The sequence below is a fragment of the Mycetomoellerius zeteki genome, unplaced genomic scaffold, assembly GCF_001594055.1.
Source record: "Mycetomoellerius zeteki isolate Tzet28-1 unplaced genomic scaffold, Tzet1.0 scaffold220, whole genome shotgun sequence".
Taxonomy (NCBI): domain Eukaryota; kingdom Metazoa; phylum Arthropoda; class Insecta; order Hymenoptera; family Formicidae; genus Mycetomoellerius; species Mycetomoellerius zeteki.
Genome location: NW_017257173.1, coordinates 533,502 through 548,300, shown reverse-complemented (window position 1 = coordinate 548,300; position 14,799 = coordinate 533,502). Strand labels below are relative to the sequence as shown.

At 34.8% G+C, this 14,799-nt stretch overlaps 2 protein-coding genes across 4 annotated transcripts in view; one reads left to right on the top strand and one right to left on the bottom strand.

The window, feature by feature from the left end:
- LOC108722863 (elongation of very long chain fatty acids protein AAEL008004) overlaps nt 1-4,863 on the top strand; it is a 41,450-nt gene extending 36,587 nt beyond the window's left edge. For all 3 annotated transcript variants that reach the window (XM_018448204.1, XM_018448205.1, XM_018448206.1), the window contains 3 exons: nt 372-428; nt 513-618; nt 3,106-4,863. In XM_018448204.1, the coding sequence (XP_018303706.1) occupies nt 372-428; nt 513-618; nt 3,106-3,626 (684 nt within the window). In that variant the 3' untranslated portion in view covers nt 3,627-4,863. The remainder of the gene's footprint in view (nt 1-371; nt 429-512; nt 619-3,105) is intronic.
- Nucleotides 4,864-7,558: 2,695 nt separating this feature from the next.
- LOC108722867 (uncharacterized) lies at nt 7,559-10,196 on the bottom strand. Its single transcript, XM_018448213.1, has 9 exons — nt 10,187-10,196; nt 9,725-9,814; nt 9,405-9,649; nt 9,103-9,332; nt 8,750-9,022; nt 8,471-8,656; nt 8,201-8,409; nt 7,817-8,131; nt 7,559-7,758 (listed from the first exon to the last, which is right to left on the bottom strand). Exons 2-9 carry the CDS (start codon nt 9,805-9,807, stop codon nt 7,635-7,637), a joined length of 1,665 nt encoding a protein of 554 aa, XP_018303715.1. The 5' UTR covers nt 9,808-9,814; nt 10,187-10,196; the 3' UTR covers nt 7,559-7,634.
- Nucleotides 10,197-14,799: the final 4,603 nt, after the last annotated feature.

The window sequence follows — 14,799 nt, the reverse complement described above, 5'->3', positions numbered from 1 at the left end:
ATCTGTTATTCTGTTCACATTAACGAGATAATTATCTACTTGAGTCAGTTAATTTTTACAAATTGGTATATGTACATTCTTTCTCTCTTTCGTCTTTCTTCCTTTTTTTCTTTATGTGTCTTTATGTTTTAATGAAATTAATTTTTAATTTACTTGCAATCTACTTGCATTACATAATATGTAAAGAAATGTTTAAAACCGTCTAAGTGTGTAATAAAAATCGAAGGCAATCTTGATCTTTAACAAGAATGTAAAAAAAATGTAGGAACTTCTCGTGTTTCGAGTAAAATCACAGCAAATTTCATGAATAGAATCGATCCAATTAAGAGATGATAAAGAAGTTTTTTCTAATCCATGTTTCGAAATCGCAGATGGTCCACGCAAGCTGGTGGTATTACTTCTCGAAATTTACCGAATTCATGGACACGGTACGTAAAGTGATCTAAATATTCCCTCTTACCGGGATGTGTGATTTATGTTCCACGGAGCTAATCGTGCGCATTTTTTTCCAGATCTTTTTCGTGTTAAGAAAGAAGAATAATCACGTGTCCACGCTGCATGTGATCCATCACGGTTGCATGCCCATGTCAGTCTGGTTCGGTGTCAAGTTCACACCAGGTAAGTAGAAAATTGTTTACGTAATTCCTTTATTCATTTGTTGCAAAAACTCAGCTGATTTTGCAAAACTAATTCGTGTCAATGTCGCAAAAGCGATTCTTCGCGATGCCCTCGGCATCACATTTAAGAGCTTTCCTTATACATACATCTGGGTCGAAAATGACTACATTGTTACGAAAACGGATAATGACTATTTTTTTTTAGAGATTGCAAAATTTATTGATGTTTTACATACATATCATCATTTTAGAAACCGTCATTTGTCACATTTGGAATTTAAATTTATGTGCGTTTTAATAAAAAAAAAACTGGTTTTCGGGAACTCAATAATATAATTTTTTTTTAAATCAAACTTGTACTAATCGAGTAATTAATTTACTAAAAGATACACATCTTGAATATCGATTATCAGATAAACTACTTGAATGTAATTTAACCCTCAACTACATGTCTCGTTTTAGAGTCTTAATTTACATGTCTGGGTCCAAGTCATCCACGGCGTATAGTGGTTTATTTAATGATGTAGTATATTGTCCGGAGCTCCAGCTAGCCAGAGCTCCGAACAATATATTACATCATTAACCTACCAAAAAAAAATGTAATATCTACCGAAGTGACAAAAAAGTGTTAAATTTTTTTTTCTGTTATTAAAGTTTGATGTATGCTTGATATAATAAAAAAAAAACTCTACTGGGAAACGTTGGGAAATAAACTAAAAGCTTAAAAATATGCACAAATTTTATTTTATTTTAATGTTACTTACGGTTCTAACATAAAAAATTGATTTCATATTTATCTTATTACTTATCCTCCAAGATACTAGCCTGATTAATATCACTTTCCAATTCCATCAAATAATACAAATAAATCGTCTTAAAAATTGAACTAAAAAAATTTTTACAAATTTCAATTTCAACGTGGCCAAAGGTAAAATAAAGAAATAATAAGATTGGAAGACCGCTTATGTTGAATACATTACTTTGAACTAAGAAGCGAATTTAGAATAGTTCAACATGTTAACGTTCAGACCGTTAAGGTCGTAATAAGGTCTCGGTAGTCTAAAGCTTAGGACGCTCGCACGGAATGCAAGAGATTCGGATTCGACTCCCGGCCGAGGAATTATTTTTCGCAATAAGTTTATTACAGTTTTTAAGTTGGGAAATTTGGGGGGATTATTAATATTTCAGATTTGATTGCGTTGAAAGTCCGACAACTATATCGGCACGCAATTATAACTTCTGAAATTAATTCATTTAAAATGAATTTAGAATAATTCAACATCTTAATGTTCAGACCGTTATTGGCGCTTCTTAATTTAAAGTAAAATAAAAAAAATTCCGCATAAATTATACTTCAAATATATATTCAGCTATCAACCTGTAATAAAATAACATTGATTTTCGAATTTTAAATGTTATAATTTTTGCCATGGTTTCGTCATTTCAAATCACTATGCGGCGTTTTTGACTGGTTCTATAATTATCATAAATCTCAATGGAAAATATTTTTTTTTTAATGAAATGCCAGAATAGAATCGAAATATCGAAATATAAAAAGGTTTTGATAATAATTGAAAAAGTTATGCAAAAAAAGTACTAAAGAACAATTTGTGAAAAGAGTGCAATAATCAGTTTTCTTTTTTAAATCATATCTTTATGATAAAAAAAGATACAGATACAAATAAGTAATGTTTTGAAAAGAGGAAAACATGAACTTTAAGAAAAAAGAAACGTTATATTGATTCATTTCAAAAAGTGTGATTATTTGCGCGACTGAAGTGGGGGCATTTTTATATATACTCGGAATAATGATATCGGGTATTTTCTTCTTTAAAAAAGAAAAAATGCAATAAAAATATTTTAAATATATTAAATATATAATGATTTCGACATTATTTACTCACGATTTTATAACTCCGAGAAAATAGAACGATCGTCTCACGAAGACACGCCTCTCTCGCGTTATCAAAAAATGCTTTTTTGATAACGAATATACGTTTTAATTATAAGAAGACAACACATATACTTGAATACAGGATTAATAAAGAGGCACTCACTAAAAACGAATTTTCATTTTCGGCAAAAATGACGAATTTACATTTGACGGGTCCAAGTCACCCAAGCCAAACTTTTATTGCATCACAATTAGCGTCAAGACAATAACGAAACAATTGCATTATGGCGATCGACAGAGAAAGGATCCAAGTTTTTTTACTCTCAATTCAACTCTGCAATAACCGTATAAAAATAGCGGCTGACTAAAGTTTTCATCCGACTAAAATTTTGACGGGTCCAAATAACCCACTCATGTAGTTGAAGATTAATACTATATACTTTTGATGATTCATATTTCTTTGAATTATTCACAAATAATTTTGAGAGTGCAATATTTTTTGCTATTTTCAAGTAAAAACAACTTTGATGTTTGAAAACGAATAAATTACGAATACAATTTCGTACTAATTTCTGTTGATGGTCATTCTTTCAGGCGGCCACTCGACCTTCTTCGGTTTGTTGAACACCTTCGTCCACATCGTGATGTATACGTATTATCTTCTGGCAGCGATGGGTCCAAAGGTGCAGCCGTTCCTCTGGTGGAAGAAGTACTTGACCGCTTTCCAGATGCTGCAATTCATCGCCATCATGGTTCACGCCTTTCAGTTGCTCTTCATCGAGTGCAATTATCCAAAAGCGTTCGTCTGGTGGATCGGCCTGCACGCTGTGATGTTCTTCTTCTTATTCAAGGAGTTCTACCAGCAAAGCTATCAGGAGAATAAGCCCAGGAAATCGAATGGGTCGGCGATGACGAACGGCGTCGCCAAGGACAATCATCAATCGAAGGGCAGGCATGCGAATGGCGTTGCGAATGGCATCGCGAACGGCGTCGCCAACGGTTTCGCAAATGGCTCCTCGCCCAGGAGAAGGGATGCTGCCGATTATTACGTGAAAGGCGAAAGCCTAGCAACGGAGCTCAATCTCCGAAAACCGTTCGCAACGAAAGTCGAGTGACTCTCGAGCGAGCGCATAGCCTAGTCGATCTTCTCTCGCCACGACGTCGTTTTTCTTTTTCTTCCGCGGAATCGCCGAAGGATTAGCGGGTCTTCTTCCCTCTGTCTCTTTCTTTATCTTTAATTTGTTGTATTATCTGAATACAAAGGGTTGAAGGCCCTACCGAGATCGACGCATCTATCGAAAAAGAAAGAGTACAAAATTACGTCGCATGTATTCGGCTTGCGGTATACAGCATACGTTGACGTACTTCATCGACGATACGATACTTCACTAGCGCGATGGTTTTCTAGCTAGATCCGGGCAGTCGCGCGCGACCGTAATCCGGCGACCGACGCAGAAGGATGCTTAGGCGGATCGTATCCTGGTGCTCCCGCATCGTGGACGGAGCCAGGGAAAAATGAGTAGTTTTTAAATCGGGTTTTACGAAACATTTAGATATAAATAATTGTGCATTTTCAACGACCTTAAGAATAATTTACACCATTTGCCAAGTAAATGGTTCTCATTAGGCGACCAGTTTGCGAACGGACTTTGCATGACTCAGGTTGCAATTGTAGAAGAAAAAAAGAGTTGTTCTGAAAATGATGTAGATCAAATTGTAAGATGTAATCTCTGTGAATCTTCAAAGAGATCCATGACATTTACAGAGCATACATTATTCTTCTTTGGCTTGCTTTTAATAATACTCGCAAATTATCAGCGGTCCACCGCTTTGGCAAAATCATGAACGATTAGGTGAAAGGGGAAAAAGATAGAGGAAGAACCGGTTCAAATTATAAATAAAAAAAAATTTTCTTGGTATTCGGTGATTCTGTAGCGGGGGAATCACCGCGACGACATTCCTTAGGGACCAATTTAGCAATTGGAAATTGTTATTCTCGATCCTGTTCTCCATGGCGCGATATAAAAGATGTTCCGATCTGGTAAAAATAAACTTAGTCAAGGCTTCACGATCACACATTAATCTCTCCTAATCTCTCGAAAATTTGCTAGTTGGCAGCGTGATCTCAGCACTACATAAAGAAATTATGCGGATGTAGATAACGGTAAATTACAATAGCAATTTGGCGCGATACTGTTATTCAATTAGCCGAGAAATCTTTTCATTTGCATTTCGACGACTCGCCACTTAGAAACATGCATGGAACCGGTGACCTTAGCCGATCGAGTCGCGGACTTCGAGATTTTTTGATTATATAAAAACGCGAAAGAACATTCAGAAGCGAAGAATAGATGAAACGTTTGATTAAACGTTTTATAAAACCACGTACATTCTTGTCAATGTTTATCGTGATTCCTCAAGAAAAGATAAATTTTATAATTATAATTAATGATTTTATATTATTTTATTATTTTTATTATTATTATTATATAGAAAATTTGCATTCTATGATTACATAAAAAATCTTGAAATTGAATCGATTCATTGGCTCGTTCCAATGAGTCAGTGAAGTCAGTCTAGGACCGGTATTCATAGTGGGTTCTTATTTCAAGATCGATTTAAGTAATCTCTTAAAATGCCAATATTGTTCTGTGATCGGTATTTATAGTCGATTCTTACATTTGAGGCTTAAGTACAATCTTAAGATGTCATGATCAGAGAGCTTTATTAGCATTAAAACATTATCTAAAACGGTCTTAAAATAAGAATGAATTATGAATAGCGGTCTAAGGCCCAGTTCCACAATTCATGGTTAACTCTTAACCGAGGTTCAACTTATTCATTGTTTCTTTCCAATTCTAGAATTGGAAAGAGATGAGAAACAAGTTGAACCTCGATTAAGAGTTAACCATGAGTTGTGAAACTGGGCCTAAGTCTATTCTAATTGATTAGTGGAAGTACTATCGACCTGACTTCAAGGTATTCATATTCCATCCTTATTTTAAGTAATGTCTTAAGATGCTAATATGGTTGGTTTTTGGCGCGTCTTTGATTGGTTTATGACATCTTAAGACTGTACTTAAGATGGTCTTAAATATAAGATCTGACTATGAATACCGCCCTCAAACATTCATGCGGGAGTAGAAAGGATACGATTGCGCCAATGTGCCTTTTGAAGATAGGCGTGCCTTTTGCTCAATACTTAAAGCTCAAAAGCATCGGTTAGAAATGCCAGTAACCGACTTCTGTGATCGTGCATACGTCGACTCGCGAGAGGGACTCTCGACATCTCGTTTCCTTCGCGCGCCTAGCAGCCGCCACGCCGACGTCCGGTCCCAGCGTCGCAACGCTTTTCACATTGTGGATGTGCCGATGCTCGTCGCGGATGCTCGTTGTCTCGGTTGTACTATTTAACGTGCGCGGGAAGCGTGCGAGGATTTCGCGTTCATGATCGTTAGCTCCTTCAGTTGAAAAGGGTTGAATATTGTGAATCTCCTTCCGCTTGATAGCCGAGCTGTTTCCGAAAAAAATTCGGATTGATGGATTTAAATGAGCGATGTCATTACTTATTAGTATCGGATAAGATTGCGATTGTTAAAGTTTAAAGTGAAATAAAAAAAAATGAACGAATTAAAAAGGATTAGTAGATACTTGTAAAATTAGATTATCTCGAATATATATTAAGAAGAAATTGTAGCGAAATAAATTTCTTTTAATTCGCCTATTTCTCACACGTAAAATTACAGACGAAGAAAAATATGTAGATAAGGCCTGTTGTTTAACTATCTGCTTTTAATTACTATCTACTAGTTATTATTGTATTGTGTGTCAGGTTTTTACGTTCTTCCCGAAGCTGAAGTCGACTAAAACCGCGACAATCAGTAAACTACCTATCTCGCTCGCTTCGCGCGCGTCTTGTATGTAATACATAGCGTCTTGTACATAGGTAGGCTAGTTTTATATACTACTAAAGAAGAGTCCGAGGAGTGCGACGATCGTGCCACACTTCGAGGCAATTAAAAATTAAAAAAAAAAAGATCCAAGTTCAGGGGCTAATTTATATAAATCCACATGTGCATATATATACATATATATATATATATATGAGGCAGAAGCTGTATAAAATCGCATATTGGGGTGCATGACCCTTATAGTTGCGGCTTACGTACATAAGGAAAAAGAAAAGTCAAGAGAGCGTCTTGAATTTTCGACTTCTTGGGACTTTGTATTCCGATTACTGCCCTTCTCGTTTGAACGTTTTCGAGTCTTGTGATTCAAGTAATGTAAATTGCAACAATCGTAATTAAAGAGCTTGTTCCCAAATGGAGAATGTTTTTAACCCATTTTTCTATCTCTCGCAAACGACAAAAGAGTATATTTTAACACGTTTATTGGTGCCATTTTCCATCAATGATAGAAGAGAAATGATTCTAAAAAAAAAATTTAACTCGAGTTGCATTGATAAGCTCTTCGACCGTGGTCTGTTATGTGTGTGATCTGCAATAACTGATGTGTGTACCATATGTGAGCATTCGTAAGAGATTATCTATAACTATATAAAACAAAGTTTCGGAATTTCGTTGAAAATATTTTAGTTGAAAAGCATGGAACCGTTGACGGCTGATTTTTTGTTAGATATCGTTAAATATACAATCGCTGGAGCGATGAAAAATACTAAATACGTATGGTACAAAAGAAATACGTGGACGATCTAATAAATTTTTTCTCTCACTCGGCCGAGAACTTGAAGTTGTTTTGTTGCAAGTGGCTCGCCGAGATGGGACGCCAAAAGCGAATTACGGGCATGCGCCGCCAATCTCGATAGGCAGCGATATGTGAAAATTCCAAGTGCTCTTACATCGAAAAATTTTTACGTTGTACTGTAACCGAAATTTATTAATCACAAAATTGGTTAACGTGTATTACGTGATGTATTTTTGCGAGAAATATAAGTCTATTTACTATGCCCGTGTACTCTAAATTATTACCCTTGCACGATTTGTATAAAAAAATATTTAAAAAAATATATATATATACATGCAAAAATTCTGTGGACACATGAATAATATCATATAGAATATATTATAGATGAATGGCGTAAGAGTGTAGTATAGATATATGAATCATTTGCTATGTTTGTGTATCATGTATAATAATAAATTGTAACGTTGCAACCAATCCTTAAAAGATACGCCGTCCACGGTTGTTTCGTCGAGTGCCATCGCTTCTTGTACGTCTTGGTTCGTCCTAAAACATAATTATAGTTAATATCATTGCATCAAATTATTTCCACGAATTAACTTACCAAGCACTTAGGACTGCGTTAAAGTGTTTGATCTCTTCGAGTGTCTGATCACAAGCGACTTTGGCGAGGTTCAGCATTTCCAGACTATTATAATTACATTTTTCTCGTGGCGACATTAACTTATCTGTGCACTCAATTTCCTCCGTTAAAGTTGAATTGTGTAGCTTCGTGTAAATTATATTGGCAGTTACATTTTTATAGCATTCTATGAGAGAATATATCGACATTTGTATTGTCGGGAAGTAACGCTTGATCCTCGAACATTGCGGGTTGATCGTCGTGATGGAGGCTTTGTCGAGCCCACAAATTGCGTGTCTATTAAGAAAATTCGTATGATAGTTTTACAATACTAATGAAAAATTTAACATAAGAAGATTTTCAAACCTGTACAGTCCCACATCTCCCTTCAACATTACTTTTCGTAAAGCGTTGAGATCCAAGATATTGTAAAACATATCCAGTTCGATATCCAATGCATTATTCACACAATTGGCATCGTAATTGTCAGCCTGTAAGGTTTTCCCTTTAAATATGAGCGTTGGCGTAGAGTTTAAAACTGCTATGGATTGCTGAATGTCCTTTATATATTTATCCTGCAATGTTTAATATCAGTATCATGAAAATGTAGAGTATGAAATATATACCAATACATACCATCTGTGCGTCAATCGTCTCTATGTCGGCCGTTAATCGACCTATATCGAGATTGAGCAAGGAATTTTCTTGAATAATGTTTTTCAATTTCTGAACTTCGTTTTGTAGGTAAGCCTGTTCGGCTTTTAATTTTTTCACCTCCAATTTTAAAGCTAACCACGCGCTCACATCTTCATGGGATAACGACTGCAAGACAAGGTGTGCATTAATTGTCTCTCACGTTCTTCACTAATTATATTTTTTCTTATAATTTAATGTCTTAAAATATTTTCACGCTACCTCTATTAAATCTATAAACTCCATTAAACGTTGTTGATACATATTGACTTTAGTATTAGACAATATGCGTTTTGATATCATGCATATATATTGACCAGATGCTCTTGCAATACCAATATCTATACTTTCGCCTACTATATTTAAATTGTCGAAGTCATTCTTGGTCTCCAATTTCATTAATGTATTCAAATCTTCCGACAGCATTTGATATAAGTGTGTCCATAGTGTGTGTACATCAATACTATTAAGAGAGTTTGATACCTTTGTCCATATCTGTTATTAGAAAATGTTATTCTCAGTATTATTTTATACATAAATATTATTTTATATAATAGTCTGTAAAAAAATCTAACTTGTTTCTTATCTGTGGCTGAACGACGCAGGTCTACTATTATATCCAAATTCTCTCCCAATCTTTGTTGATCTATGTCCTTAGAAGTGCTTGGCATTAAATGCTGACATACTTGTCTCATGTCATCACAATCTTTCACTTGCTTGCTGGTTTCGCTGTGTTTCAGTTTAAGCAAATCCTTTCTCCTGCTGATCAGCGAACACTCGCTCTTTATATCCTTTAACCGTTGCACTAGCAATTTCATGAAATTTATTAAAATTGTATCGAAATATCCTTGAGATTAATACATGCTTGTCATCTTACGTTTTTGCCTGACAGTATAATCCTGTTCTTCGTATCCTTCTTCCAATGTAGATATCTGCTGTTTCAGTGCATTATTTTTGACTTTTAATTGATTTAAATCTCTCACAGATGAAATTGCAGAATCAGTTAATCCGTGCTTCAGTTTGCACAGCAAAACGTTCTTTCTTATTTTACATGCTTCAGCTATAGGAAACGCAGAATTGGAAATATCCTCCCACAGGAGCTCCAGTACTCCTTTGCACAATCTGATGGAAAAGAAAAGTTAGGCAAGACGATAAATAGCAACAGATCCAATAAACAGATATATATAATGAACAAACATTTTCTTCACCGATTCATTGTATATTGTCAGTGGACACTCGAGCTGGCGAGTCCATGCAAAATTATCTGCAACCTCGTTCATGATAAATCTGTTCTTAGATAAGAAAATACAATGAATTTATAAATGTTACAATGGCTCAATATTATTTTTACCTAACAATGAAAGATATATATACTAGAGAAACTATAAATCAAGATATTTAAAACAAATAAATAAAAGTAGAAAAGATTATTAGATTATAAAAGCAATGAGTTTTTAATTTGCAAAAATTATGATCTTGTAAATATTCTGATTTCATGCAATATATATTTCTTTAACAAAATGTAAATAAACACGGTTGGAGTAAGTTCCTTATTCGCAAAATTTAAATCCATCTTATCAAAATTACATGCACATACATAAGCACACACACACAAGATTAAACTTCGCGCAAAAAAAAAATACAAAATTATCCATACACCGGCAAGTTTTCTTGTTTTAATTGTTTCAATTGACAGCACTCGTAGACATGTTGTTTTCCCTCGTATGATCATAACGTATTTGAACTCTTCATTTTTGGATCCGTTTGTTTTACTTGCACTTCTAATCTCAAGCGGCTCAAGCACTTTTCGTGCCTGAGATGAGACGGACATACATACATTCGGTCCAATTCGGTCGCTGAAGAGAGAGAAAGAGCATGATGGAGCATGAGAAAACCTGAGTGCAGAAAGTGTAAGCAGAGAGAAACCTGAGAGAAAGAAGACATGAGGGCCTTTTTCTTGTATAACCGCAAAATATCCTCGCACTACTGCCCTCTGAAGAAATGGATGTAAACTACACAATACATCCACTTTTTTGCAGTGCTCCTTGATAGAAGTAAATCGCTGGATTTGAATGTTTTTATTTTTATTTATTATATAGGAATTTAATTTTTTTATGCATGTTTATTAATCGGTCCTTAAATGAAAATTTTAATTTTGCATCTCCTACTACGGAAATAAAAGTTATTGAATTTTAAGAAACTCGAAATTGAATATTCAAACAAGGTAATTTAGCGAATTTTGTCTTATAATATGCGCCTGCATAAAAATGGAATTACGAAATTATATTTTTTTAATGCAGATTTTCAGCCCGTTTTTACCAAACATACTTATTAGTATGATAAGTATATTCCAAAGTCTTTATAATTACTAGCAATTATATAAACACTTTGAATATATACACTTTAAACTTTTCAAATCATATATATCGTTAATTTAAGGTTTAATTTAGCAAAAACGAGCTAGAAGCCCTCTACCACCCCCGCCGATTTTATCGACAGTCCTTTTTTCTTTATAAGTATACTCACCCGTATAATAAATTTAGTAGTCCGTTTTTCCAGGTAAATGTATTTAAAATTTATTTTTTATTTTTAAATCTAATTATTTTATTGCATTTTTCACTAATTATATTGCATTATGATTAGTGAAATACGATAAAATAATTATATTGCATTATGATTAGCGAAATACGATAAAATCATATATTGCATAACTTTTTTAATACTATCATTTATTGTAATCTTTTATACATTTAGTAATACAATAATAATTGTTTACAATACAATGTGCATTATAAATGCTGTTCGAAATATAATAAAAATTATATTATAGGAGTATAATTAACAAATTTATTAATGCGGGATTATACGAAATATTCGAAAATATAAAACACAAATTTTTCTAACCTAATATTTAATGAAATGAGAAAAACAGAATGAAATACTAACAACAATTAGATCGTATTTACTATTAATTATTAATTTGCGAATATAAAACTTAATATAATATCGCGATAAAAAATCATTAATAAATTCTATAGAGGTTATATGTCCACTTATATAATACTCTAGTTATTATACCTTAATATTCCTGAAATATTATTAAAATACTTATAAATATTAATTATTTTTAATTTTGTGCAATTTGAATTTACAATTATCCATTAACGAAAAGTTCTTATCAGTCTAATATGCTGCATCTTGTGTTAAAAAAACGTTTCAACAGACAGAGGGAAATCTGAATATTAATTTGATAGATTTTAGTTATTTCAGCGATTTCAGCGATTTATTTCCATCAGGAGCACCGCAAAAAATGGATATTGTTTTGTAGTTTACATCCATTTCTTCAGAGGGCAATAGTGTACACGCATCGGCAGGAATGGTGTCCCTTGGCGCTCCGATATTCCGTCCTTAGCGTAAGACGCACGATTGAGAGAGAAAGCGTAATTGGACGTGATGTCGGCTCGCAGTGTCCTTTCGCTGTCTCACACATTTATTACTAGCGCGAGTGAGATCCCCCGGTGTCTCCCGCTCGCCAATATTCATAATATTTTTATTGTGCACAAAATGATGTAATTATGCATAAAAATTCTTAATACTGTAAAAAATTTTTATGCATAATTACGTGTAATTTTGAGACTCATTGTAATAGCTTTGCATGCTTCCAGTAACACGTACGTGTGAACTTCGGTACGAGTGTGTAGCGTCGCGCGCCGAACGCCGAGGGACACCATTCCTGCCGGTGCGTGTACAGCGACAGTTTACGGTTACAGGAAAAAGACCCTCACGTCCTCTCTCAGGTTTCTCTCTGATATGTACTAAAAAAAATTAACGATTAGAAATCCCTATTTTATCGACTAAGCGCACTAAGCGCACTAAGCAAAAGTTTCACGCTCCCGATGTCAGATGGCACTACCGATATGACTCTCACGATTTTGCTTTTACGGCTAACTTCAAACAGTTCTCTCGCGAGATCGTCCTTCGTTTCGGGCATTTGTTAATCGCGAATTTTTATAACGTGTGTATTTACGTTAAGAAGTATTGCAGCGTCACCTCTGCATTGTTTCCTTCTCACGGACGAATCATGTTACAGATTTACCAGAGATTCGTAAGTTTATCGAAGCTTTCCGTATATAATTATTCGAATTATTCGAAATAACGGACGACATATTGCTGGATTACTTTGAGACGTTTACAATAAAAAGTTACGACGATGAAATGCATTAAGACATTAATGCATATTAGTAATGATTAATTATTACTGCTTAATAACTCCGATGTTTATAACATTTTGCATAATTTTAAGCGATATATTAATTTATATCTGCATTTTAGGACTGATATTATTTATTTTCAGTAGGGGGGGAGAAAGAGAGGGAGAGAGAGAGCGAGGGAGGGAGGGGAGAGGGGGGGAGAGAGAGAGAGAGAGATGACGTTAGAGAATTTAAGATTATAATTTTAAATTCTTATAAGAATTAACAATCTGAGAGAGACTCATCATTTAGAATTTAGATACATAGAATTAAAAAAATTGAATTTTTTATATTTTTCATATCTCAATAAAGGATACAAACTGACAGTAACATCATATAAATATTATAATTTTATACTCTGAACAAATTGTTATATACAACGTGTTATATTACAAATTACATTTATGTTGTTGAATTAAGGAAAATAATAATATTGGTGTATTGTTACCATTAGTTTATGTTCTGCGGGATATAATGTTGCCGTAGATCCGAAATTGATAACAATTAATCGCGTAATACTAGAAGTGATTACGTAAATATACTTTTTACATAGATTACATATTTTAAGAATCTTATGTATTCATAGTCAATTCTTATATTTAAGATTATCTTAACTATAGTTTTAAGAGTCACTAGTCACAATCACAGGGCAATATTCATAGTCGAATCTTAGGTCGGTATTCACAGTCATTTCTTATATTCAAGATCGTCTTCAACCTTGAGGTGTCACGAACCAATCAGAGGGTCGCATTAGCGTCTTAAAACGGTCTTGATATAAAAACCGACTATGAATACCGTCCTTAGAATCATCTTAATAAGTACACAGTTTTAGGTGCTAATATAACAGCTCATGACATCTAATGTCATTAATCAATCAGAAGGCTGTATTAACATTTTAAAACATTACTTAAGACGACCTTAAAATAAGAACCAATTATAAATATCGGCCATAGAGTCGTATTAGTATCTTAATTAAGACATTATTTAAGAGAATCTTAAAATAAGAACGGATTGTGAATATCAGAAATATGAAAATCTTAGAATATATTTTAACGGAAGGTAGAAAAAGCATTATAAACGAGAAACATATTTAGAAAAAGCATTCAACGAGAAATGTATTTTGTAGGATATTATATCATCGGATTTTTATTGCGTATTTTTCTAAGAATTGATTAACGTAAAATTGACGCTTCTATATCTGGCCTTACGCGGAATAAGACCATTTCCTAGAATTTTCTCTCTTTCTCCCTCCCTCTGACTTCTTTCTTTTAGCTTACTATCATTGTTATCTCTAACCATACATAGGCCAGTGGGCAAATCTCCTGGAAGCCGCCGGCTATCTAGAATTACGGGGGTGGTGTAAAGGTGCGGATCACGGATTTAAATTATACGGAATAGTAAGTTTCTGTCGTGGAACACTGAACGTTTTTTTCTCGCAAAAGTAAAATTATAAAATAAAATAACGAGGAAAAAAGACGAAGGACAGGATTTTAAATCGATTCGTGAAAAGGGGACTCCCATGGCGCCACATAGCGAAAGAATCTCTTCTCGTTCTCTTGCCGTCTATCTAATATCTTTTTTATGAAATCGCATCCTACGCACGTAGATGATTTTTACCAAGGCGGAACTTGTGATTATAAAGAAGTACCGCGTTGCAGCGATAAGAAATGCCATCGTGTGGAAACAGTAAGAGGAAAAGAGAGGGGGAGGGAGGGAGGGAGGGGGAGAGAGAGAGAGAGAGAGAGAGACCATGCGAGGGTGCGAGTGTCCGGAGACTACCCGTTGCAGCAGCGGGCTGCGAGGGTGGTCTGACGTAACGCAACGTTACGTCAGACCATGCTATAGAGGGCCAGAGGGATGGTGGTGGTGCGCGTGGGGATAGATGTAGGCGAGGGGTTCACGGGGTTGGGTCAGAGAGGACTGGCACGTCAATAGGAGAATCCCTCGGTCGCCGGGTAGGGAAACGAACCCCCGAGTGGGGAGTAGCTCATGAAAGCTCGCGGCCAAGGGACGCGGAAGGGG

Bases quoted from the DNA above. Each gene is read 5' to 3' on its own strand.
- LOC108722867 (XM_018448213.1), bottom strand. From the start codon at position 9,807: ATGAACGAGGTTGCAGATAATTTTGCATGGACTCGCCAGCTCGAGTGT. The intron at 9,650-9,724 runs GTTTGTTCATTA...CTTTTCCATCAG, and splicing joins AATGAATCGGTGAAGAAAAT to ATTGTGCAAAGGAGTACTGG. The intron at 9,333-9,404 runs GTAAGATGACAA...TGAAATTGCTAG, and splicing joins TTATACTGTCAGGCAAAAAC to TGCAACGGTTAAAGGATATA.